This window comes from Lepidochelys kempii, chromosome 3 (assembly GCF_965140285.1).
Source record: "Lepidochelys kempii isolate rLepKem1 chromosome 3, rLepKem1.hap1, whole genome shotgun sequence".
NCBI lineage: Eukaryota > Metazoa > Chordata > Testudines > Cheloniidae > Lepidochelys > Lepidochelys kempii.
In genome coordinates, this window is record NC_136382.1 from 74,648,518 (window position 1) to 74,674,824 (window position 26,307).

Genomic DNA, 26,307 nt, shown 5'->3' on the forward strand with positions numbered 1-26,307 from the left:
TCCTGACAGTGAGTTCCACAGGTTGACTATGAGTGGTGTGAAGAAGTACTTCCTTATGTTAGTTTTAAACCTGCTACCTATTAATTTCATTGGGTGACCCCTGGTTCTTGTGTTATGTTAAGGGGTAAATAACACTTCCCTACTCACTTTCTTGACACCACTCATGATATTGTAGACCTCTATCATACCGCCCCTTAGTCATCTCTTTCTAAACTGAACAGTCCCAGTCTTTTGAATCTTTCCTCATATGGAAGCTGTTCCATACCCCGATCATTTTTGTTGCCCTGGTCTGTACCTTTTAGAATTCTAAATATATTTTTTGAGATGGGGCAAAAAGAACTGCATGCAGTATTCAAGGGGTGGGAGTATCATCGATTTATATAGTGGCATTATGCATTTATGTCATGGCATTTTCTATTCTAATTCTCTGTTAGCTATTTTGACTGCCACTGCACACTGAGCACACGTTTTCAGAGACCTGTCCACAATGAATCCAAGATCTTTCTTGAGAACTAACAGCTAATTTAGACCCCATCATTTTGTATATGTATTTGGGATTATGTTATCCAATGTGCATTACTTTGCACTTATCAGCACTGAATTTCATCTGTCATTTTGTTGCCCGGTCATCCAGTTTTGTGGCTTAAGCTTTGGACTTAACTATCTTGAGTAATTTTGCATCTGCAAATTTTGCCACCTCCTGTTCACCTCCTTTTCTAGATCATTAATTAATATGTTGACCAGCACAGGTCCCACCACAGATTCTTGGGGAACCCCACTATTTACCTCTCTCCATTGTGAAAACTGACCATATACTTCCTACCCTTTGTTTCCTATCTTTTAACCAATTACTGATCCCTGAGAGGACCTTCTTTCTTATCACATGACTGCTAACTTTGCTTAAGAGTCTTTGGTTAGGGACCTTGTGAAAGGCTTTCTGAAAGTCCAAGTACACAGTATAGACTGGGTCTTCCTTATACACACAGTTGTTGACACCCTCAAAGAATCCTAATAGATTGGTGAGGCATGATTTCAGTTTACAAAAGCCGTGTTGACTCTTCCCCAATATATCGTGTTCATCTACATGTCTCATAAATCTGTTCTTTACTATCATTTCAATGAATTTTCCTGGTACTGAAGTTAGGCTTAATGGCCTGTAATTACCAGGATCACCTCTGGAGCCTTTTAAAAAAAATCTGCATTACATTAGCTATCTTTCAGTCATCTGATACAGAGGCTGATTTAAGCAATATGTTACATGTTTCAATGCAGCATGCAGGCATTTCACTCTAGTGACTGTTCCTTTTCATTTCAGTTTAGGTAACCTAAATTGTAGTTCCTCTTTTTGAAGTTAAATGCCACTGTGGTGCATTTCTTTGGTATTTTCCCCCTACAATGATGTTAATTTTAATTGCGTTATGCTTGCTATTTCTCAACAATTCCGCAATATTCACCTGTTGGCTCAGTTCCTGTGCTACATTTAGGATTAAATTAAGATTTGCTTTTTCCCTTGTAAGTTTTTATCTCTGCATGCTGTCCTGAGGTGACAGGTTCTCAGTGAATATGGGGATAGTTGAACTCTCCCATTATTATTGGGTGTTCTGTTTTTGTAGCCTCTCAAATCTCTCTGAGCATTTCACAATCACCATTACCATCCTGGTTGCGTGGTTGGTAGTAAATTCCTACTGCTATACTCTTATTATTCAAGCATAGAATTTCTATCCAGAGAGATTCTATGGCACAGTTTGGTTCATTTAATATTTTAACTATATTTGACTCTATGCTTTCTTTCACAGATAGCCCCACGCCCCCCACCAGCGCGACCTATTCTGTCATTCCTATATATTTTGTACCGTGGTATTATTTTGTCCCATTAATTATCATAATTCCACCAAGTTTTTGTGATGCTTATTATATCAATATCCTCATTTAATATCAGACACTCAAGTTCACCCATCTTAGCAGACTTCTAGAATTTGTATACAAGCATTTATAAAATTTGTCAATATTTAATTGCCTGCCTTCATGTGATGTAACTGAATGGGACTCATTTTTGTTTGACTGTTTCTCTTCAGTTTCTACCTGAACTTTATCAAGTTCTGTTCTCTCGTCTTTGCTGGGATATAGAGTATCCTCTTTAATAAATACTTTCCTAAGGGATGTGTCTGTCTGAACCATGTGCTTCACCACACCTGTAGGCTTTCACCCAGCTCTTAGTTTAAAAACCTCTCTACTCATCAGTCTTGTATATTGCACTGCCTCAGCTTCCCCTTCAACAGACCTTTTTCTGCAAGTGCCCTACACTTTTTTCTTTTCTTTCCAGAACACTGTTCTATTTTCTAATCTATCTAGGTGCTTGCGACCCCTATCATTGTAATATCTGATTACTTCCTAAGTATTTAAAAAATTAAATAACAATAGAAATATCTCCCAGCCATCCCAGCCTTTGGAAGAAATAGTCTGATTAGTTTATAGTTCATATTGTTGCTTCTGTGTGTGAGAGATCGCTTTCCCTCAGTAATTTGCTAAGTTGAAGAGATGAGCTTTGTATTTAGACCTGAAGATGGTGAAGTCCGTGCTCACTTTTATCTCTTGTGGGAATGCTCTCCATAGTCTAGATCCCGATCCTGTGAGATTTCTGTCTCCTGGACTCACAAGTCTTTGTGTCTCACCCAGCCCAAACTGGTTGACCGTTTTGGCTGCGATTTCCCAACAAAATTCAACAGGATTTGGGTGCTAAATCTCATAGGTTTCTTTGAAAATCTCAGCCTTCATGGTCCCAGTGGAAAATAGCTGAAATAGGAGGCTATCGCTTTGGAGTAGCTAAGGGAAACATCACAGAGGGCTTTGAATATCTGGACACAGATCTTAAGCTGGACTCTGTATTCAATGGGATAGGGTACTGGGTGATGTGCTCACTTTGTTGCTAAACTGATTAAACATTTTGCATCTGTTTAATATCTCATCAGATGTGTGGATTCATTCTTAGGTATAAACTGCAATAATGAAGTCTGGAGGCCACAAATGCTCACTGTGGCTAGGTCTATGTCTAAGAACATGGGGTTCAGTCTTGTGGCCAGTTGTAGATGGAAGTTGTTGTTTTTTTCTGCCATGACTATTTGGGTCTCTAATAGGAGTGAGGAGACCAAGACAACTTCCAAGCTGCAAACTGTTTGAACAACATGAGGGCATATGTCCTTAATGGTGGGGAATGCTTACTGAGAAGACAACAAGTTCTTCAGCTCTTCTTATCAGCATCAACCCAGTCTTGCCTCAGTTCAGCTTTAGCCAACTGCTCGTCATCCAGGTGCTGATTTCAACCACGCATTGGTAAAGCTGAGAGATGTCACATGGGGGGATGTAGAGCGAGGTGACCTCTCTGTACTGTGGCACTTCAGCCTGTGTTATCTCACTAGCTTTCCCAGTGGCTTCATATAAATGTTGAATAATATGGGGAAGAGGAGAGAGCCTTGTGGAACTCTGCAGATCTGGGCTTTGGAGGTGGAATAATTATTACCCAAAACAACCCTCTAGTTTCAGTCTCAGAGGAAGCACATGATAAAAGTCATTTCACAGTATTACCATTTGCCTAGGAGGCAGGTCAGGAATATTGGGTAATCACCAGAATCAGCTGCTGCAGAAACGTTCAGCAGGATGAATATGGATATATTTATCTTGACGATGTACTGGGAGAGAAATGCTGTCTCTGTACCATACGCAAGCAAAAGCCTGACTGATGGAAATCAAACTACTGGCAAATAAAAGGTGGCATTGGAACTCTTTTTGCTAGCTTTTGATTACCGTGGTAGAGAAGGGAGGTTAGACCTTGGACGGTAATTTGGACTCTTGCATGTTTTAGCACATGTGATTCATTCTCCTCATCTGAGGAGGTATTGACCATTCTTATAGGTAGGGATCCCAAGTGTTTTCTGCTCTTTTTATATCCAGGAAGGGCAGAAGTTCTAGTCACAGGCAGTAGCCATGATTGCTATTCATGCTTCCTTGATTGTTGGAATTTTTGATATATTCCCCTCTAAGAAGGTAAAACCTGATGCCAAAATTTACTTTTGGTTTTGACGGCTTGGAATTGTCCAAGAGCATGTCTGCACTAACTAGTAGATCAGCACTGCTGCAATTGATGCAGTCTATTTAGTGGGTCTGGTGAAGACCAGCTAAATCAATGGGAGAGCACTCTCCCATCAATTTGTGTACTCCACCTCCCCGAGAAGCTTAAGGGAAGTCAACGGGAGATACTCTCCCATCGACACAGCGCAGTGTAGCCACCACAGTAAGTGGATCTAACTACGTCGACTCCAGTTACGTTATTCATGTAACTGAATTTGCTTAAGTTAGATTGATTTTACCACGGTAGTGTAGACCAGCCCCAGGAAAGAGCATGTAATGTTTCTCTCTCTCATTGGTCTCTCTAGTGTTTATACCAAATTTGTTACCATGGAGTATGAGCATCTTACAAGTGACCTGTCCATTTCCTTCTACTGACTCTCAACTATTTACATTTATTTATATATTTTCTATTTTTTTTTTTCAAATGGAAAGGGCTACATTGAAATCTGCTTGTGTAAAAGAGGGGTTTTTTTTCGTTCATCTTGTTACTCAGGGCCAGAGTCTGATAAGGTATTAAATCTCCCTTATCCCACCCCCTCCATCTGGAGTTGTTCAAATAGCACCCTCCCAACCTACACTAAGATACACTCCTAAAAAGAGACATTAATTCTTACACCAGAGATGGAGAGCATCACCTCTCTATTGCTAGCAGCCCAAACTCATTTGGGAATTTAGCTCCTGGGTTTTTCATATAGAGCAAATTAAACTCCTGGAAAAAAATTTGAAGGTCACCAAGCAACCAAGAAGTATTTAGTATGACTGAGTTTTTAAAAAATACATGTATATTACAAAGTGATGCTGTATAAAAGAGCCATCACCATCAAAGCTAAGCTCACCAGCTTTCTCCAGTGAAGGGAATGGGTGACCCTTTCCAATGTCAAGAAGACATCAAATGTATGCAGGAAAAAATAACAACTCAGTTTATAGTTCTCTTGTTCTCCCCATTATGCAACCAGTGGCTGTTGTGCTGAACCAGCAATTCTGGAAAGAGTATCATGTTCTGTCAGTTATTGAGTGGAAGGGCTACCAGCAGGAAACCTCATTCACCAGGGTAGAACAAGCAGCACAAAGACAGCATTAGGAAGTAAGGTCTGCTGTCTCTCTGGCTATGCAGCTAAGTACTTAAACTGGGAGATTAGGGGAAAACTGATGATATTGTGTCCCCCTTCCACTCACCTCACTTCCCCTTCCTTTTTTCAACTGCTAGCGGTGAGAAAAAGGACTATGACATATCCATATGATCAGAGTCCTGTTTTTATTGCAATGTGTTATCGCACTACCAGTTATTCACATGAGGTGCTCATGGTGGTAGACAAACTACGCCAAGAGCATTAACCCCCACCCACTAGGATGTAACTCGGATTCACCTGAGTGGTGCAGGGACATTCAATTTACTCTTCCCTTCACTGTCAGGCCTCCCATGCCGCAAGTGGGAGGGCTGGCAATGTTATTGTCACTGCCTTCCCTCAGAGGTTTCTGTGAGGAAGAGGGAACAATTTTGGTTTGTGCCTATGACTTGATAGGGGGAAATACACTGAATTAATGCTGCCCTGACTATCCTTGCCACATTCTCCTTCTAACCACAGCCAGCCCTTCAAAGATTTCTGCCTTTGGGATACTTCATGGGTCTTTATGTGGGTGTAAATCTGGACTGAATTGAGGACCTGAATGTTTAGAGTCATCATGTACAATTCTTTTTTGCTTTTATCACCATCTGACCAACACCAAGGTTTCACAGTACATATTTTTCCCATGTTTTTAGCTGTTACATTCTCCTCACCAAAAGGGGCAATTAAACATACACATGCAAATCATGTTACTTATAATTACATAGTATCCATTTACCAGCCAATCTCACAATGTACATCCAGGTGCATTGATCTGATAGGAAAAATCATTTGGTTGTGTGACCAAAAAAAAAACAACCCCTGAGATGGTAAATGACTGAACTTATTTTAAAATATCCAAGCAGGTGCTGTCAGTACCCACTTCTTGGCAGCAGGTGGCAGTGTGAGTCCATCACTGTTGAGTGGATGAATTAAAGCAAAAATCAGAAAAAATGAAAAGAAAAATTATTTATTTTGTTCCATATTAGTCTTCTGACCTAATCAGTAAAAAAGTCATTATTCACACAATGCTGGGCAATATGCATTGTAATTTTTAACAAATAATAGGAAACTGTTAATGTTTTCATAGGATATACAGTTCTATCTTGTGCAGTAATGGTCATTTATCACTGCACTTTGTGAAATCACTCATTTGTTCTAATTTGAATGTAAATGACTCTAAGGTTTTACAAATAAGGTGACAGACTCACATAAATGTAATTGCAGGGTTCATCTCTCTCTTTTTATATATCACTCATTAAGTTATGAATTAAATACATCATATTAAACCAGGGGCATGTCCAATGATGATATTGTAATGGCAAATTACTCTATGCTATTAGAGGTGTATTTTTTATTCATGGACATTAATTTGTCATTAAGCGGCATTAGTTTAGCACTTTTATGTGGAAGACGTGACCTGAAAGAGGAGACTTAGTGCTGTAATGTGAGAGAACAGGAATACAAGTACTAGATCTATGGAGCTTTTTATCTCCTGTAAAGAAACAGAGGGACATTTTATTTGTTTCTTTTTATAGAAATAATTTGTCCAGTTATTATTGGACATTGTAGCAAAGATATTTCTGAAAAATTAAAGGACTTTGGTTTTACAGTCTTTACTAGTATGGAAAAGCTACCAAAATAGTTACTATAAATCATTTGTAAACCTAGGAACTTGAAGGGAATGGGGGCCTGAAGAAGCTAATGAATGACTTGGAGTCAAATTTCATCTCTGAAGTATCAGATGTTTGTTTATTGTCCCCTGTTTCATTTCTTTACACTAAACTGGTTAAAACAGAAAGAAAGATAAATTCTTATTTTTTTTCCGTTATGAAGTAGATGACTAAGCTTTGCATCCTATATTCTTTTGTATTTTTTGAAGTAAAATTATTATTATGCTCAATTAGGAGATTTCAAAGGTGGAGCAGGAACGGAATCTTTGTCAAGAATATTTCCTGAAAAATAAGTGGCAACTGCATCCTTGAAACAGTTGCACAAATGCATGACTATACAGAATGTTTGGCTCAGTATAAGACAGACATTAAAAACAGCCTTTTGCATCTTATGCTGCGTTCACAATCTAGTTAATAGAGAGGATTACTGAATTGCAGAAATGGACCCAAACCACACAACTCGATCAGGATTTAAACACTTTAACGTTTGGGGATATTTGGAATTAGGGATTTTGGTTTGGACCAAAGGGGTCTGGAATCTAAACTTGAACCCCTTGTGTATTTGGTGCCTTTGCATTATATAATGTATTTTCTGATGCTTTAATTGTTGCTGTTTGTTATTTTTTAACTGTGCAATGCCATAAGTGGTTAAAGGAAAGGGGGTGCTTTATAAATAAAAATGACAAAATACTAAGGCCAAAATGTTCAAAAGTAAGTGCAAAAAAAGAGACCCAAAAATAAATGTCCAGTTTTGAAATTTCATCGTAAACATATACTAAACAATGTGTGGTCTACATTAAAACATTTAATTTCATGGGCAAGAAGAAGAGGAAAAACTCTTAACTAGAAAGGCCAGTGCTGACCATTTTCTCTGGCCCTGCATTAGTAACGGTAAATGTCACAGTGTCATATTACAATCCATCATTTGTGGTATGTATAGACATAGACAGTCCCATGTACTGTCCACAATTACATAGCAATAGAATTTGCCTTGGGACACCATTTCTTGCATCAGATCTGTGTTCCAGAATGTAAGCTTCTACTTTAAAAAAAAAAAAAGTTTCTATCTAGCCTGGTAGTGAAGAAAACTTGAAAACCAGAACAAAATGTAAACCTATGCTGTCTGCTCTTCCTGAGTCTTCAACCAATGTGGAACAATAGCTCTGTGATGTGTAAACTGTCCCCATTCATCTTAATGGGTTTCTAATTCTCAGATTTAAAGATGACAATTTAAATATCAATATTAACTATTTCATTACAGAGTATTTTAGCAGAAACAGCCAGCTAATGTGTTTATCCCACAATCCAAAACTGTCTCCTGTGCCACCCAGATACCGAAAGCCCTGGCTGTCCCCCATTTTCATATCTAATTAATTCAAAACCTTGCTTATTAATTTGAATGAAGTGTAAAGCTGCTGCAGAATTTCCCATCTGCTGCACCAGAGTGTTGCAGAACCTATGGACCTTGTCACAGAATTTAGGTCTAGTTTGCTGTGGAGTACATGTGGCCTTGGATGTGGAAAGATGTGTACCTCTGCTCTGTTTTGTAGAACTAAGTCTGCTCTTAACCTAAGTATTTCTAAATTGGCACATTTTGCATTTGGTTACTGTCATAAATATAGAGGGAAGGGTAAACACCTTTAAAATCCCTCCTGGCCAGAGGAAAAACCCTTTCACCTGTAAAGGGTTAAGAAGCTGGGATAACCTCGCTGGCATCTGACCAAGATGACCAATGAGGAGACAAGATACTTTCAAAAGCTGGGGGGAGGGAGAAACAAATCCTCTCTCTGTGTCTGTGTGATGCTTTTGCCGGGGACAGACCAGGAATGGAGTCTTAGAATTTAGTAAGTAATCTAGCTAAATATGCGTTAGATTATGATTTCTTTAAATGGCTAAGAAAATAAGTGGTGCTGAATGGAATGGATATTCCTGTTTTTGAGTCTTTGTGTAACTTAAGGTTTTGTCTAGAGGGATTCTCTATGTTTTGAATCTAATTACCCTGTAAGGTATTTACCATCCTGATTTTACAGAGGTGATTCTTTTTACTTTTTCTTCTATTAAAGTTCTTCTTTTAAGAAACTGAATGCTTTTTCATTGTTCTTATGATCCAAGGGTTTGGATCTGTGGTCACCAATGCAAATTGGTGAGGATTTTTACCAAACCTTCCCCAGGAAAGGGAGTGTAAGATTTGGGAGGATTTTGGGGGGAAGGACGTTTCCAAACGGACTCGTTCCCAGTAACCGGTGTTAGACGTTTGGTGGTGGCAGCGAAAGTCCAAGGGCCAAAGGTAAAATAGTTTGTACCTTGGGGAAGTTTTAACCTAAGCTGGTAAAAGTAAGCTGAGGAGGTTTTCATGCAGGTCACCACATCTGTACCCTAGAGTTCAGAGTGGGGAAGGAACCTTGACAGTTATGACATTCAAACTGTTGATGTCAAAGAACAGGGAGGTAGGTAGGTCTCAAGCAGAAGGAAAAAACATATGGAATTCTCTCCACATATTATGTGTGTGTGTGTGTGTGTAATTTGTATATATTCTTTGGATCAGAGAGACCGTGGTAACAAGCTATTTACTAAATTTCTAAAATATGGGACAAAGTATTTTGGGAGGAGATTTTTGAAGTCACTAAGGGCGGTGAGGGGTCTAACAACTATTCTTTCCTTGAAAATCCCCCCCTTATTTACTTGGAACCCTATCTAATCTATTTATGTATTTATAAGATACCCGTCATCATAATATTTAAACACTTCTGCCCAGTGTGAGTCAAGTGTTGTCGCTACCCCAAATACATACATATGTAGTCTGTCCTGAAAACACTTTTTTCATGAAACTCCTAGTGGCTTCAAAAGGAGTTCTGTGTATGAAGGGCTAGGAGGCTTGGGCCCACAGTGCACACTTCAAAAGCAGTATTAATGTGTTTTTCTGTTCTGGCACTCCAGCCTCCACAATACCTGCACAAATTATTTCTGCTGGGAGCAGGAGCAATCTGTTCACAGGGTTGAGTGGAGGTTTAATTACTGGATTGGGGTGTATGTATATAAATATGTGGTGCATGCTCCTCTGAACATTAGATTATCATAATTATTTACCATGTGTACTGTGGCAGTGCACAGCGGCCCCGGAAAGGACCAGGGTTCCACTAGGCAATGTGCTGTACAAACAGATAAGACTATCCAGCCCCGACCAGAATTTACAGACTCAGTAGACGAACAAACAAATGAAGGCTGTAGAAAAGGTATTAAAAATATAAGCAAGTGAACAGAGTAATGACCAGGGTCACGTTGTATTAGTCCCACCCTCTTTAAAAATACATGTAATCTATCCCAGCCTTCCACTGTATCAAGACATTGGTAAGGGTTTTAGAGATGGTTGAAATATTCCAAATTTTGAAATTTCAACAAAATAGTTCATAAATATTGTGACAAAAAGGGACTAATTTTTCACTCAAATTTTTGTGAAAGAAATCCCATTTTCAACCAACTCTAGTCTTTTAAAAAGTATACCTGTTATGCCTAGCCTAATTTCTGTTGTCAGGATAAAATCCATCAATGACTGTGTGGTGCTCAGATACCACAGTGGTGGGGGCCACATGGGTTCCTAAATAGATATATAGTTACCCAAATGAATTAACAGAGTGCATTTTGTGACTTATTATCCTTGCTTTTTTATTGTTCATTCATTTAGGGCCAGATCCTGATAGGTGCTCAATTTCTTCATAACCCATGAACTTCAATGAGAGCTGATGGCACTCAGCACCATGTAGCTTCAAGCCCTGACTTGCTATTTTACAATAGGACTCCCACAGTTCAACCTTGTGAGGTGCTGACACGAAGGCCCACCCACCTGCTAAATTTTAAATTCTTCCTTCAAAGTATAGGGGTGGTAGAACTTCTCAAAGAAATGGCTGCTAGAATTTTTTAACATTGGCAAAAGAGTGTATTTTTCCCAAGCATCAGTCTCAGTAACACCCAACTGTTTTGGCTGAAATTAAAGAAAATAACCTGGGAGACTGGAAAAATTCAGGCTAGGTGGTTAAATTTTGGAAAAAATACAAGCAATTGAAATGCAGTCTTATAATGGGAAGTGTAAGGGGACCTTAATATTAGATTGTGCTATCTGTTGGTAGTAAAGACTCCAAATAGTATTATATAAACACACACAAATTGCTGATGAATCTTTCCTCTTGAGCTGAAACTTTCTGTGCATGATCTCAGTTTAAAGTTAATTTCTTCTCTCAAAAAATTAAGGACATTTTCTTCAGTTATTTTTTATTTCCAAGAAGGGGGGAAATTTTCAAATAAATAAATCTAACCATATTTTTTAGACACAATTCCTGCAAAAACAACTGACATTTTAAGTTTTGCATGTGTACTAGGGTCTTTGCTGAGCTGTTAACTGAAAAGCTGCAAAAGAGGATATAAGCAACTGAAAAATCATTTCAGAGCACATGGCATATTTTAAAACTGATCCTAGTAAGTCCCCATGCCCATTTGTAACATCTCAGATTCATTTTGCCCTGCCTGACAGGCACAGGCTCTCCAACTGTGTCTGACAGAGGAGCAAAATTCCCCAGACATTCTGCACCTCAATTGTTATATTCTACAAAGTGACTGAAAATATGGTTTTATGGCATTCCATATTTATTGACTCTTCAGAGGCTTCTATCAAAATTCTTCATTTTATAGGTGGTAAATATTTTTTCTAACTGCCAGCCCTGTAAAGTCAGCTTGGGATCTGAAAGTCAAAATTTGTTCTCTCTGGCTTTGACACTAGTAATAAAGATGCTGTAACTGGAAGTCAGCTAACAAGATTGTTGATGCTAAATGAGCCAGAATAGGATTCAGCGCTCTCCCATCACTGTGTTGGCTCTGCCAGACAACAGAAGTAAAAAAACAAACAAAAAAGTATTTAAGGCCCGTAAGGAGTAGGGACCAAATCATCCCACACGATGCATCCACAGAGAGGAGGGAGACTCTCTGAGTGTCGTAAAATCTTTAAGGTCTTTAAATTTCCAGAAACACTGTCTTTGGGTTTGGTGATTTCAAGAGCCTGGGACTGAGTGTGAGAGACGGGGCAGGCAATGGAAGAGGTGGCCTCTGCTGTAGCACTCACTTTGATCCCACAGGATTTTCCTTGTGCAAAGTAATGCTAACCTTGCCTCTGTTATGTGAAACCTCCCGACTGAGGAGGTTTTGTGCCAGCCACATGTGGGATTCCCAGGACAGCCCAACTCACTTTGGAGATAAAGTTCAAGAAATGTAAACAGGTATTGAAAACACTGCATAAATATCTTGTGGCTACTTTAACATTGCTGTACAACCTTTGTTTTTCTATTTTGTGATGTACTAAAATGTTGAACTATGCCATCTTAATATTGCATTTGTATTATTTTTCAGAAATAGATGTATGTAATATACAACAGAAATGAACGGATATCTCTGTAGTCATGATCATTTGAAAGGACAGACACTTTCATCTTGAAAATTTACACACTTATTGTTGACAGATTTCAGAGTGGTAGCCATGTTTAGTCTGTATCAGCAGAAAGAACGAGGAGTACTTGTGGCACCTTAGAGACTAACAAATTTATTTGGGCATAAGCTTTCGTGGGCTAAAACCCACTTCATCAAATGCATGCCGTGGAAAATACAGTAGGAAGATATATATACACACACAGAGAACATGAAAAAATGGGAGTTGCCATACCAACCATAACACCTATTGTTGTTACAAGTGACCATATTATTGTACCTGAGAGAGAAAGAGTTATTCTTTTGGTTTTTTTCTCCAGTTAGTTGACCTTGTACATTTGGTGGCACTTTGTGTATAGTCAGTTTCACTGTTTTGTTGTTGGTCAGTTGCATTTTCAGTTTTATGGACTAAGATTATAACATCACTTTCATACCCTGTCCTTGCAGAGATCACAGACACTCTTTCCCCCCTGCTCGCAAGACAGTGTTTACTAGCAACAGCTGCAACAAAGCTGAAACTGAAAAGGCAGCAGACACAGTGTGAAAGAAAATAGAGAAGGAGGGAAATGAGTGGGCCTGAGCCTGTTTGATGTTGCTGATCTTGGGCCTAACTCAAAACATCCTTTAGAACATCAGCAGTGATTCAGATCAACTTTACACTTTTTTAAAAAATAGGAATTAAAAAAATTAGGATATGCTATGGAAAGCATGTTCTACCAATAAATTGAATTTTGTAAAATTAGTCAATGAAAATAAAATAAAATTGATAGTGTTCCTTAAGTCTACGAGGATATGTGTCTATAGTCAGCCAGTGATCAGTTACCATTCATCTACTTATGAAAAAAAAACCTCTATATCTTTGTCTATGCTATTATATATGGGGGGGGGCAAAATATGAACCCTTCCCCCTATCAAATTCTGCCCTTACTATCCCAGTGTGACCGTGATTCTGCAAAAATTACTTCCATGCATGAGTGGGACTACTCAGATACTCAATATGAGCAAGAGTTCCAGAATGAGGCCCAAAGCCCCAATCTTGTAAAGATTTTTGCACATGCTTAACTTTAAGTTTGTAAGTACTACTATGGATTTCAAGCTTGAATGATCTCATTAAAGTTAAGCACATGAGTAAGTCTTTGTTGGATCAGAGCTTTAGTTAATAAAATGCAGTGTGTGTGAAATGGCAGAATTTGGCTCCTCTTCTGTAATTATTTAATTTAAAAAAGAGAAACTATCCACTAGATTTTTCACTGTAATATAGTTCCTAACGTATTTTTGCCTTGTTACAGATTTCTCATTAAGTTTTAAATAGCATATTTATGTTATTTCTATTTTGACTTATACCAGAATTACCTTTAACCATTCATCATCATCTCCTTCTTCTTCTTCTTCTTCTTCTAATTATTATTTTATTTATTATTATTTATTATTTGTTTTATTTTACTTACCATTTATATTACCATAGTGCCCAGATGCCCCATCAGGATCAAGAGTCCATTGTGCTAGGGGCTGTTCAAAGAATTATGAAGACAGGGCCCCTGTCCCTAACGGCTTTCACTTTTAGAAGACACGTTTTTGCTTTCAGGCATTGATTGTCATCTCTTTTTGCAGAGGAGAAATAATACAAAGCTATCCGTTTCTGTGGTACTAATATGGGTAGTCACATAATACCTTGATTTATAACTGTGTTGTAATCCAAATAGGAAGCAGGTGGAGTCACAACTGGGTATGATGCCTTGGATATTAATGGCTTGGCTCAGCAATGGAATTTCTAAAGCTGTATACACTTTTTCTGTAATTATGCATTCATTAAAAGATTTTATACCCAACAGAATAAAGTAAATATTTTTTGATCTCTGTAGTGTGCTCCCAGACTGTAGATTTGCACAGCAGGGTCTTGATAATCTGAATAAATTGTATTTCCCCAAGGAGTTTATCTTTCAAATAAGGTCATAAAGAAATGCAGTCTCTCCCCTTAGTTCTCCTTGTGATTTTTTTGCTATTTATAAAGCAGAGCACAGGACTAGAAGTATATTGTACTCTAGCGTGCACTTGGCTATGATTAACTCTAATTTATCAATCTGTTACTTATATCCTGTTCTGTGGCTTGCACAATACAATTATTCTTAAAACTATAAATTAAATAAAGATCGATTTGAAATAAATTTAAATAGAATATTTCTAAATGTTCTTTCTCCTGTTTGACTCTCTTCTGTATCCCTCTATTAAAATGCTGTTAGTATCATGTAGTCTACTGTAAACATTTAATATTGTCTTTCTATTAGGACATATTTGTCTGAAAAATTGATTTTCTTGTATTCCCCCTAAACTTAAGATTTTAAATGTGAGCTCATTATTCAATTGCTTTGGTAGCCAAAAAGTTGATATAAATAACATAGAAGCCCAGTAAGATGCTTAACATGGAATGATGGATTCACTCACTACTAAAAAGAGCAGTTTGGAAAAAAAACAGTCACCCTCTTCAGTAAAGTACAGTGAGCTGAATGTATAGGACCAGATACACAAGTTCGTTTTGGAGGTAGACATTGATTAACATTTTGACTAATTTATTTAATGAGGTTCATGTTCACTATTGAATATACCAACTATTTATACTGTAACTCAGTAATAAGAACTATATACTGTTAGTCTGAATGTGGGTTAGCAAAGTAACATAGATCACATTAGCAAAACATTGGGTCTCTTTCTTTCCCTACCACTCTTCTTTAATTCTTCATGTGCTCTCTTTTAGTTTGTTTTTCAGCTCTCCATAAAAAGACATAACACCTTTATCCTTTGTACAATGTACATTCTTTTTATATAATTTATTTATGCTTGATGCTTTCAATTATGTGTTAAATACTTTTTATTAAAAATGTCATTTTAATGAATAGTACTAGAGGACAGTATTCTGTAATACAAATATATAATATTTATTTTAAGAAATAAGTCTTTTAAACTTATGTTATTGCTATTTCAAAACAATAACTTGTCATTTAATTGTAAATCAAACAAAACCCATTATAGGCAAATACAGTCAGGACTAGCTTATGCCTAATCCCAACAGAATTGAATGGGTAGCCCATTTCAGAGAATGCACACTTCATTGATTTGTTAATCTGAAGGTTTTCATCTAGTTAAGAATTTAGTTTGGAAATGTATTCAGAGGAAGCAGATGTATTGATTGTGATTCTGTTTCACTATATATATATGTGTGTGTCTGTCTCTGTGTGTGTGTGTAGACACACACATATATAGATAGATAGATATATTCTGATACCAAAAAAAAATGAAACTTTGGCAAGAGGCTTCTGTACTCTGACATAGTCATATGGTTATTAAAGCCTTATCACGGATTGGGAGATGGATTATCTGATCAGTAATATACATCTCACAATCTCAGCATGACACTTTTGTCCTTAGCAGGATAGCAATATGCAATATCAGTATAATTTTGATTTGAGCAAATGATTGGTATGACAATTGGATGATTTTCTTTTGAGAAAGCTGATAAACCAGCTTCCATGGTTGTGAAGTTCAAAGCTAAAGGCCAAATCTGACCTTCTAGAGTCAAACGTGAGTATTTCTGTTTAGAGGCCCAATCTTTTTAAATATATTGGTAGCCTTCTAAACCATCAACCCCCCCGGAAGGTGATTAATTTCAGCTTCTGTGTCAAGCTGACCTATTCTGAGGAAGAGTCAGCATTCTGCTGAACCCCAGCAGTAAAAAAATTTTAAAAATATTCTGATCAGTATCTACAAGTTGTTGAACCCCTCAGTTTATGCTCAGTCTAGGGATGATGACTCTTTGCTATAGCTGGTTCAAAATTTTCCATTGAAACGTTTTCCCCCTTCTCCCAAGGAAAATACCTTTTGGACAAAATGGAAATTTCACCACAAAAATTCAATTGTATTCCTCCATTCTCAATCCCCCTCCCCCCAAAACAAATTTCCACTGTGCCACCCTCCCCCTCTATTTCAGGGACTCCCTTCAACCCTCCCCCATACCTTGCCAGCAGCTCTATGTGAACCCCTATTGCTCCTGTGCTCCCACCATTCTTATTTCTTTTCTTTCTGTCTGGGAGATAAGTCATACAGGGTGTCATCATTTTAAACTGTATTGGAACTATGGGCTGAGATGGGAGTATTGTTATGCCAGAAGGTGTTAATGTCTGCCATCAAACCGGTTCTTTGATCAGTAGATAGTTACAGAGCTGTTTAAGGTTATGATTCTGCTATCCCAGATACAAGGGACTCCGTGTGTACCCCATTTTCCTTTTCCTATTTTCAGCAAAATCTGTAAGGTTCAGCCTTACTACAACATTCCGACAACATTCCCTGAAATTTTGGAATTGATCGGCATTCAAAAATTATGTTTCAGACAGAGAAATGCCATCAAGTTGCCCTTTTCAGCAAATAAATAATATCCCGACCAGCATTACTCATGATATATAAGGTCCAGAAGGCTGCACCTTCTGCACCTGGGGTCTGTTTCAAAACCCACCGAAATCATTAAGAGACTTTCCATTGACTCTGTTGGGTATTCGATAAGGCTCATCTTTCTTTGGTGGAAAGTTAATCTTCAGGTCACAAGGCCTGGATCTTATTCTCCTTATTGCTGACCTCCAAAAATGAAGAACTCAGTTTATTTAAGTTCATGTCTCTTACATTTCTTTTTGGATGATTGACATTCCATCAGCCAGGGAAAACCCCATTGCAGGATTTAATGCAAGTTTTCATTCTATTCATCTCTACATTTTAAAGAGAACCAAGAATGACTAAATATTTACAAGATTTTTATATACGTACAGGTCATTTTTAAAAAATAAATGGAAACAGAACTCCTAGTACTCACTGTAGGTCAGCAATTGCCAGCAGTTGGTATCTGAGAAATGACAACCTATAATGCTTAGAATAGGGAATAGCTGCCAGACCTGAGATACCACACTGTGATAACTTGCTAGCAAATATGTATATTTTCAGTGATGACCCACTGTAGTTTCTAAAATGTTTTTGTCAAGTTCTTTATTAATTAGTAATAAAATAACATCCCATAAATCTGTCAAGTGAAATTTATATCAAGATTAAATTTTTCTATGAAATTACATTAAAAATCCAAATATTTAATTGATAATGGAATTTTTTTTTTGCTGTAAAATCCAAAGATTTTCTGTAATCCCATTGCCTATTTTTAATGAGTATATGAATTGATTTGGGGAGCAGGAGTGCAAAAAACTGTCAACCCTTGCCCTGTTTCCCCATGATTGTGAGCAAAATCTTTTCATGTAGGAAACAAGAAATGCCAGGAGTTTCAACGTGCAGAATTCCTGTCCTAGCCTTCGGTAGTGGGAAAGGATTTGTCCTCACCTTACCTGTCTCGTTATGGAGAGGAGGGGGCATCCTTCGATCTACCAGAAAACATGTGACCCTTGAGACTAGATCAAGCCCTGAGTGCTTATTGTGAATATGCATAAACCTCAGCTCCTGATTCTTTAAAAAATAAGGAAGAGATTCTGTATAGAATGTAGCACCTTAAATAGAATTTGCCTTCAATACACAGCCCCAAGCTGGAGGACATGCAGGGGTTCCATATTTCAATGGGAGTCCCACAAGGAATTTGGTCATCCTGGAGTAGCAGTTCTACCATCAATCAATAGAAAACCATTGAATTCACTGATAAAGCAGACCTTATCCCATGGGTAGCACCCAGAACCTTCTGGAGATTCTCTTCTCCCATTCCCATCTTCCTCCTGCTCTGCTCCATGTGCCAGCAGAGCAGCAAATTGACATTTACAAGATCTCTTGTCAGTTTCATTTGGCTCTGCCAGTCCATCCAGCAGAGCAGCCAAGTGTAATTCAGGTAATTTAGTCTTTTCCTCTTTTCTGCTCTGCTTCCTGTGCTAACTAAGCAGCAAAGTGAAACTGACAAGAGTTCTTGTAATCTTCGCATAAGGAGTGGGACAATGAGGGGGCTGGTAGCTGGGAACAGAGCAGTAAATTGTGGGAGAAGACCAGGGAGTAGGAGAGGGGGAGAAAAAAACAGGAACAAAGAGAAAAAACAGAGAAAAGCAGATGAAAGTATATGAATTTTATTTAGGGTCCTTTGTCACTCTGATGTCTCAAATAATATATATTTGTTCTTGTTGATCCTGCTCTATATTATATAATTTCTGGAGTTTCTGCTATGCTGTCCTTAGGAAGCTGAGGTGTATGGCCACACTGAGAATGCAGGAATCACTGTTTAACCCAAGGAGCTGTGGGCAAATCCCAGGATTCTAGGTCCTCTACCTGGTCTGCATGATCCTTTGTGTTGCTTTCTAGCCTCCTCTTTCCCATGGCACCATAGCTCATTTAGGAGATGTACTATCATTGTCTCTCTTACATGATTAGTCCCCTCTGTGTATGGAATAGAAGCTTCGGGAGGGGAGTTAATGCTACAACAGACAGCATTAACTCCCATGTGGATTTCTGTCTGCATATCCACAGGTTTTAGAGGCAAGTGAGTCTTGTAGAGCAACTGCTCCCTGACTCTGTCGTTCTCCAAAACCCACAAAGAGCCAGCAACACACTGTTTTTGTAGGTGGCCTTTCTCAGAGTTGGGAAGGATTCGGTGAAGTCTCTGCTCACTCTCCCTTGTCCTTAGGTGTTTATTCCAGGAGTTTGTCTTATTCTCCTTCACATCGTGCACTGGGCAGGACCATTTGGACCATTATTATTTAGAGGTACTGTGTATAATTTTGATTCCTGTATTTCTCAGCTGGGTAAGAATAGGATGGGAAGGAAAGTGAGGGAGTGTTATGCTAATTGTGCCTACAAATTTACCCTAATTGAGAGCTTTACTGTCAAAAATGTGTATGTTTTAACATGTCATGATAACCTATAATAACAAATATTGATGGGAATAATGCAAGAAAACCAGACAGAGAAACTGGATTACTCTAAACGCAAAAGTCCATGTTGATATAATCCAAAAACTGTTGAAATTAATATGATGATGTAGAGCTGGAAGTTAATGAACCAAAATTGGCGTGTTGGATAGTAAGCCTAATTTTTGGACAAAATAATGAGGGGATGAGTTACTTCACCCACCATACTCTTTGTGGCTTTTTAAAGACTGAGATTTTGGGGGTAAAGAAAGAATAGCCGGAGGCTACTGGACCAAGCTTCACTGTCATGGCTGCCACCCCCACTATCTCCAGGGACCCAGACCTTCTTTGAGGGGTGTCCTTACCAGCTCAGGCCAGAGAGGGTTGGTGATGTCATCTGGATTGTTCTGTCAGCTCCAGCTGAATTCCAAACTGCATCTTTGATGAAATGGGATTGGACTTTAACAACAGCAGCTCCAGCTCATCTCAACTAACTTATTTTCTTTTCCTCAAAAGGTCAGTTTTGGATCTTAAAGACAACAGGAAAAACAACCGCTTTAGCCCATCTCAGCCAGCTTCTTTCCTTTTGCCCAAAAGGACAGTTATTACCATCTTTAATGCTCTCTAAGATACTGTGGAACAAGGGGGTTTTCTTTCTAAAAACTCTACAGCTAAAGGGAACACAAAATGTTAAAATGAAAGACTTGTTTAATATTTTACATTTCAGATGCTTTCTTTAACTGTTTTTCCTTCTTTTCTGTATCGTTAATGAAAGGTTCCAAGGATTTTTAATGGTGCGTTTGCCATGTTCTAAGCAGGCTGAGGTCTCTCTACACCGAATCCCAGGCCCTGTTTAACATTAAATAAAGTTGGATAGTGACTGGGTTCTATTAGACCTTTATAGACTTAGTGACTAGTTACTTTTTTGTTTATTTTCTAGATTTTTTTACTTAGTTAGTGGTAGTGCCCAGTTACTAGGTGCTCTCCTAACATAGATGAAGACATGATCTTGATCTTGAAAAGCATGAGATCTAAAATTATGTAAATTGCCCAGATTGTAGTAATTGCAGTGATATGCCAGGCTGAAAATGTGGGCCTTTAAATGTAGGATCTGTTGATATCTGGGTAGAAAGTACTTTTGCTTTGGTTTAGCTCAGCTTTTGTCAGTGTTCATTTTTCTGCTTCTAGATGAAGAAGTGGCAAATCAGGATACTGTTGGTGCAGGAGGTGAAGGCAAATCTGTTTTAATTCACTGATGATATATCTGTAAATTGAAACATAATTTCAGCATAGAAAACAGAAGTCCTTGGTGAAACTAGAAATCCTATTTATGAAAGTGCTTGCAGTTCTCTTTTCAAGGCAGATGAAATAATTAACAATAAATAATGAGCAAATAATTGTTCTGTAACAAAGCTTTTTAATTAATGGAAAGATTTTTTTTAAAAATCTACGTGTTGAATTCTGCCAGCTCTTGTAATACAGTATGAAACACTTTGGTTTATTTATTGGTCCACATACAACTTCATGTCTTACAGTTGCTGCAGATGCATGCATAAATCAGGCAGTTTCAACACACATGATTTCTGAATGCCCTCTATCATTCACAATTGCCCGATTTGCACATGCAATTGCAGCATTTGCTCACGCTTTTTTTTCACACGTGTGCCAGACCATGATCCTCAATCTGAAGTCACATTTTCCCCTATTTCTCTTTTGCCTTTTTTTCTGAGACACATTTTTTGTTTTGCTTTGCTCACCCAGGAATTAAATAGCTTTAATTACTTGGACCTGTATAAGCTCGCTGACCTCTTTAACCTCACTTTGCTGGAGAAGGCAGTGGTTGACTTCTTAGTTAAACACCTCTCTGAGCTGTTGAAGAGTCACCCGGAGGAAGTCCTGGCTCTCCCATACTGTCTCCTTCGAGAGGTCCTGAAGAGCGACCGACTCACTTCTCTTAGCGAAGAGCAAATCTGGCAGGTAAGGAAATCGGTTGGTGTAATGTGTGACACTGTATAAAACCAGGGAAAACTTTTGTTCAGGAGCCTTGAGCACGTGCTGGTGACACTAAAACGATTAAAGGCTCAGGGAAACAAAAGGGGGCAAACTAGATTTTGACGTAATACAGTAATACAGGATCTGCTCTGTTCTAATACAATTAGTTAATCTGGAAGAAGACTTTTTGTTGTTTGACTTGTGTGGCCTAGTATGTTAACAGGAAAAAATTACAACGTTGTGGCATAATATGGAATATGATTTAATAGCTTTTAATGCTAAAGAAACACATAGCCACATGCCTTTTAATATGTTTTGCTACAAAAATATATATAAAAAATAATCTGGGAAACAATCCTACTGTAAATCTGTGAAAATGGGAGCTTCAGAATATAATGGAAGTAAACATCTGTAATATTAATTACAGTAACACTGCTGTTTGTTTCTTGTTTGCTATCACGCAATATGGGAGAAAGGCAGGGCAAGGTAGGAAAAAATTGTTAAATATATCTGTTTTGGAAAATACTTTTTATCTTATAAAAAGGGAGATACCTTCAGGCTAATGGAAGGGAGAAGCAGTCAGAAGACCTGAGTGTTATTCATGGCTCTCTTAATAAGCTCCTTATCTGCTGGGTGATGTTGTGTAAGTCACTTCATCGCTCTGTGCCTTGGTTTCCCTATCTGTGAAATGAGGGGTATGATTCTTACCTTACTTTGTAAGGTGTTTTGAGATCTGCAGATGAGCCGTGCTATATAAAAACAAACTTCTTCAAACTACCAAGGCAGAGTGGAGATAAAGTTTAATCCTTCATTCTAGTGGCTACCGCACAGATTTATTTCTCAGATTTTGAGGGTAGAATATGCAGTCTTTTCCAAAGATGCTATTTCCATTAAAATTGAAATATAAACTTGGACTCCCGCCTACTCATCTTTGAGAGATCCCCTGGTGCTGTACTCTTTTATAAAGGAGGAGGGGATACTCTGGAGTGCTAGCCCTCATTCCCTTGCTTGGTAAAGCAGTTTTGATGAGTGAGGTTGTGGGGGTATTGCTGACTGGCCCATTTGCTTTCATTATCACTTCACTGCAAGATGAAAGTGCTTCTCAAAGTGCTTTGAGACATCTTAGAGAGGAGAGATGCTGCAGAAAGCCAAGCTGCATTAAATAGCATGCTGGCACTGGTCAGTGTGGTATGGCAGGCGTTCTCCCCACGTTTGCCATTTCCAGTCTGGTAAGTGGGAGTTCTTAAGTCTCTGGTACTGTGACACTGCCCTTGCCCTTTGGGACGAATCTGGGAAAGATTTTCTTAATGGCCTGCATGACAGTAGAGTGGACACTCCATGTAGCAAATATGATAGTGTATGCCAGTGTTGCAGGTCACACTGCAGATACTGCTATGTACAGCAGTGATAATGTGCTTCTTTTTGAGTGACAACAAACTCTACACTGTCCATTTAAGTATTATCATAATTGCCTCTCTAAAGGTTACTAATGCTGTTATGTAGAATGTTTTAAACTAGTTTTCTGCTGCAGGCAAAAATATATATATTTTATTTCTGGTTCTCCAGAATGAATTAAAAGACACACATAAATATTTACCAATTTAGGCATTCAGCAGGCAATAAGAAACTGTTTTTTGCTTTATCATAGTAAATAAATAATTCCCTCATAGTCAACCCAATAGAGGAAAATCAAATCAGACCAGCTATATTGCCTCAAGTGTAGTTAAGTTCATCATTTTTGCTAAGGTTATAGTGGTAATGCAATATACCATGGAAGAATCTAATATTCAGCCCAGGGTGAAGATTGGGTATGCCAGAGGATTAGTGTCAGGGTGCTTTATAGAAGTGAAACTTGATGGACAGGCTGGAGACAGATCTACAGAATCTCATTAAATTGCTGAATTGTTCATTACTGAGCACTCTCCCTGTAATAAAGTGCTCATTGACTTTGACAAATCCCTATCCCATGTCTTGCAGAAGAACAGCAGAGCAGGAGGTGTTGGGGAAGCAAGAGGAAATTGGCACAAAGTGGGGCAGATAATAGAAAAGCTGATGAGGGATACTACTACTTGATTAATGTGTCCTACCTGTAACTAGTGTGGCATCCCAAGAACACACAGATGCACACACATTATAACAACATTGTTTCAACGTGTCCCCAAGGCAACTTCACCAGTGGTCCTCACATCACAGATGCACACACATTATAACAACATTGTTTCAACGTGTCCCCAAGGCAACTTCACCAGTGGTCCTCACATGAAATTCAAACCACAAATTAAAGGTACCCTCCCAGGGGAGGGTCCCTGGAGGGGATCACAGTGTCCCCAGGGCACTACTACGTTCACTGGTGCAGCAAGGTTTAAACTCCCAGCATCCACTGGGTCCATCAGGCCCAATGTACATAAAGATTAAGGCAGTTAAAAGAAAAATATAGGAAGTCTGGCTTTGAGATAACACATAGATTTGCTGTAGATGAAAACTAAAATCTACTGTCGCTCACGTGTGCTCCATGCTAGATTTTTGTTAGGTTGTTGATTGTGGATTCCCCAGTTGATTGAATGTTGTGAACTACATCCTTAAGCAAGACATATTTTGTAAAGTTTAATAGTAATATTAGCTTCTAACCCACATAAAAATATGACTAATGTTCAGTAAGGTTCTACAGTACTATGGTGATGATTCTCCTAGATCGTCTTGGAAAGAAAGTCAAGATTTTATGAAGGATATAGTGGATAAAGTAAGTAGAAGTGCACTTCTTAGTAAAGAGTGCACCGTTATTAACAGAAAAATCTTATGAACCTCATTTTCCCAGCCTAAATGGGGCTTTCCTTTGGAGAGGCAACTACAAGGAATCCAAAAAAATCTATTTTTTACAGTGTGAATAACCCTGAACTTTTCTAACCTGACCTTAACCATGATAAAACAATAACAATGGTGGAGGAGCGGGAAGAAATACAGTTTCTTCTAAACAAATGACTAGAGTCGAGATGGCTACCAGCTCCTGAAAACATAAGCGTAAGAAGGGGACATTGGCGCTAGTGTTTTAGAATCTATATTTTATTGATTTTTTCCCATATAGATTGTTACATTCAACTACTGTGTGGGATATTTAAATACAACTTTTGATAGATCATTACAGGTGTATATGATTCATGGCTTGTGTGCACCATTAAAGTGTGTGTAATAATTCATCCGGGTGGGAAGAGAGAATTAAATAGAGATACAGAAAAGACAAGGAAAAATCCCGAGAAAGTTAAAACAAAAGTGAATAATTCTTTGATCTTGTCCTTCCCTTGTCATATGTTTGACTGAGATGATCAACAGTGATATTTATTCACAAGTTATTGTAAATGCTTTCCAGATGAGGATATAAATGTCTAGATTATCATTAGGTGGAAAGTCAATTTTCTCATAATTGGCTATTTCTAAAAGGGCTCATTGGCTCTACTTTAAGGAAGCAGCTTATTTCTTTCCCTTGGTAATTTAAAAGGTAACCAACCTTATACAGTAATGCATGTTCCCAGAGAAATCTAGTACCAGAGGGCTTCTTGTTGGTAACTTAGAGTGGTAATATGCTAAATTTAAAGGCTATTTAAGCAATAAACTGATGTTACACTTAATATTGCTATACATAAAAATCAGCTATCATCTTAATTCAGAACTTTGATTTTGAAGGGGTTAGAAGTTCACTGTTCATAGGATCATCATAATAGTTAGAGATGGAAATATCTCTTAGGTCACCGAACCCCGCAGTAGTAGTAATAGTAGTCCTCCAATTTATCGAATGATACTACACCGATACTATATTTGATCTTAATCAAAAGGCTAACTCTGAATCGCATTGGACTGAAAATGAGTATTCCAGAGATCAACACAGATTTGTTTTTCCCTCTTTTACTTATACAAAGGGTTGTAAAGAAATCAACATTAGCCATTTTAGATACCTTTTTTGTGAAGTTAAGGTTAAGAAAAATATACAAGAAGGTCCAGCACCTTCCTATCCATCCATCTATCAGTAGATATAGATATTAGAGCTGGTAATAAAAACACAGTCAAAACAGCATTCTGTTAGAAAATCCTGTCTTGACAAAAATAAAATTTTTTGCAAAACCATTTTGACTTTTTGGTATAAAAAGTGTCAATTTTTCATTTCAAATGACTTTTTATTTCAAATGTACACATATATAAATTAGGGCTGTCAAGGATGTTTAGTCTTCAGAAGAGAAGAATGAGGGGGGATTTGATAGCTGCTTTCAACTACCTGAAAGGGGGTACCAAAGAGGATGGCTCTAGACTACATGTTCTCAGTGGTAGCAGATGACAGAACAAGGAGTAATGGTCTCAAGTTGCAGTGGGGGAGATTTAGGTTGGATATTAGGAAAAACTTTTTCACTATGAGGGTGGTGAAACACTGGAATGCGTTACCTAGGGAGGTGGTGGAATCTCCGTCCCTAGAAGTTTTTAAGGTCAGGCTTGACAAAGCCCTGGCTGGGATGATTTAGTCGGGGATCGGTCCTGCTTTGAGCAGGGGCTTGGACTAGATGACCTCCTGAGGTCCCTTCCAACCCTGATATTCTATGATTCTATGATTAAAAAATTAATTTTTGTATTGCGCTTAAAAATTAATTTTTGTATTGCGTTATTAATTGCGATTAATTACACAATTAATCACGCTGTTAATAAGCTCACCAAAGATTTCACTGTTACGCCAAGCTGGTTGCCTACCATATTTGCTATTCTTTCTGCACATCGGGATGGTTTGTTCCTGTGCCTCCAATAAGGCTTCTTTAAAATACAGCCAGCTCTCCTGGACTCCTTTCCCCCGCATATTAGCCTCCCAGGGGATCCTGCCTATCAGTTCCCTAAGGGAGTCAAAGTCTGCTTTTCTGAAGTCCAGGGTCTGTATTTCTCTACTCTCCTTTCATCCTTTTGTCAGGATCCTGCACTCAACCATCTCATGGTCACTGCTGCTGAGGTTGCCACCCACTTCTACTTCCCCTACCAGTTCTTCCCTGTTTGTAAGCAGCAGGTCAAGAGGAGCATGGCCCCAAGCTGGTTCCTCCAGCACTTGTA

General features: G+C 38.2%; 1 protein-coding gene across 17 annotated transcripts in view; it reads left to right on the plus strand.

Annotated features, from left to right (window-relative positions):
- Window positions 1-26,307, plus strand: part of KLHL32 (kelch like family member 32) — a 219,236-nt gene that overhangs the window by 132,058 nt on the left and 60,871 nt on the right. For 12 of the 17 annotated variants that reach the window (XR_012158001.1, XR_012158002.1, XR_012158003.1 and 9 more), the window contains one exon: window positions 21,001-21,216. The exons of 2 other annotated variants lie outside the window; for them this stretch is intronic. Coding sequence is in view for 7 of the 15 variants with exons in the window: in XM_073336806.1 (XP_073192907.1) it covers window positions 21,001-21,216 (216 nt within the window). In the remaining 8 variants the exon portion in view is untranslated. Of the gene's footprint in view, window positions 1-19,037; window positions 19,096-21,000; window positions 21,217-23,208; window positions 23,339-26,307 lie in introns of those variants that run through there. 3 more of the 17 variants (XM_073336816.1, XM_073336815.2, XM_073336820.2) reach the window with 3 other exon arrangements.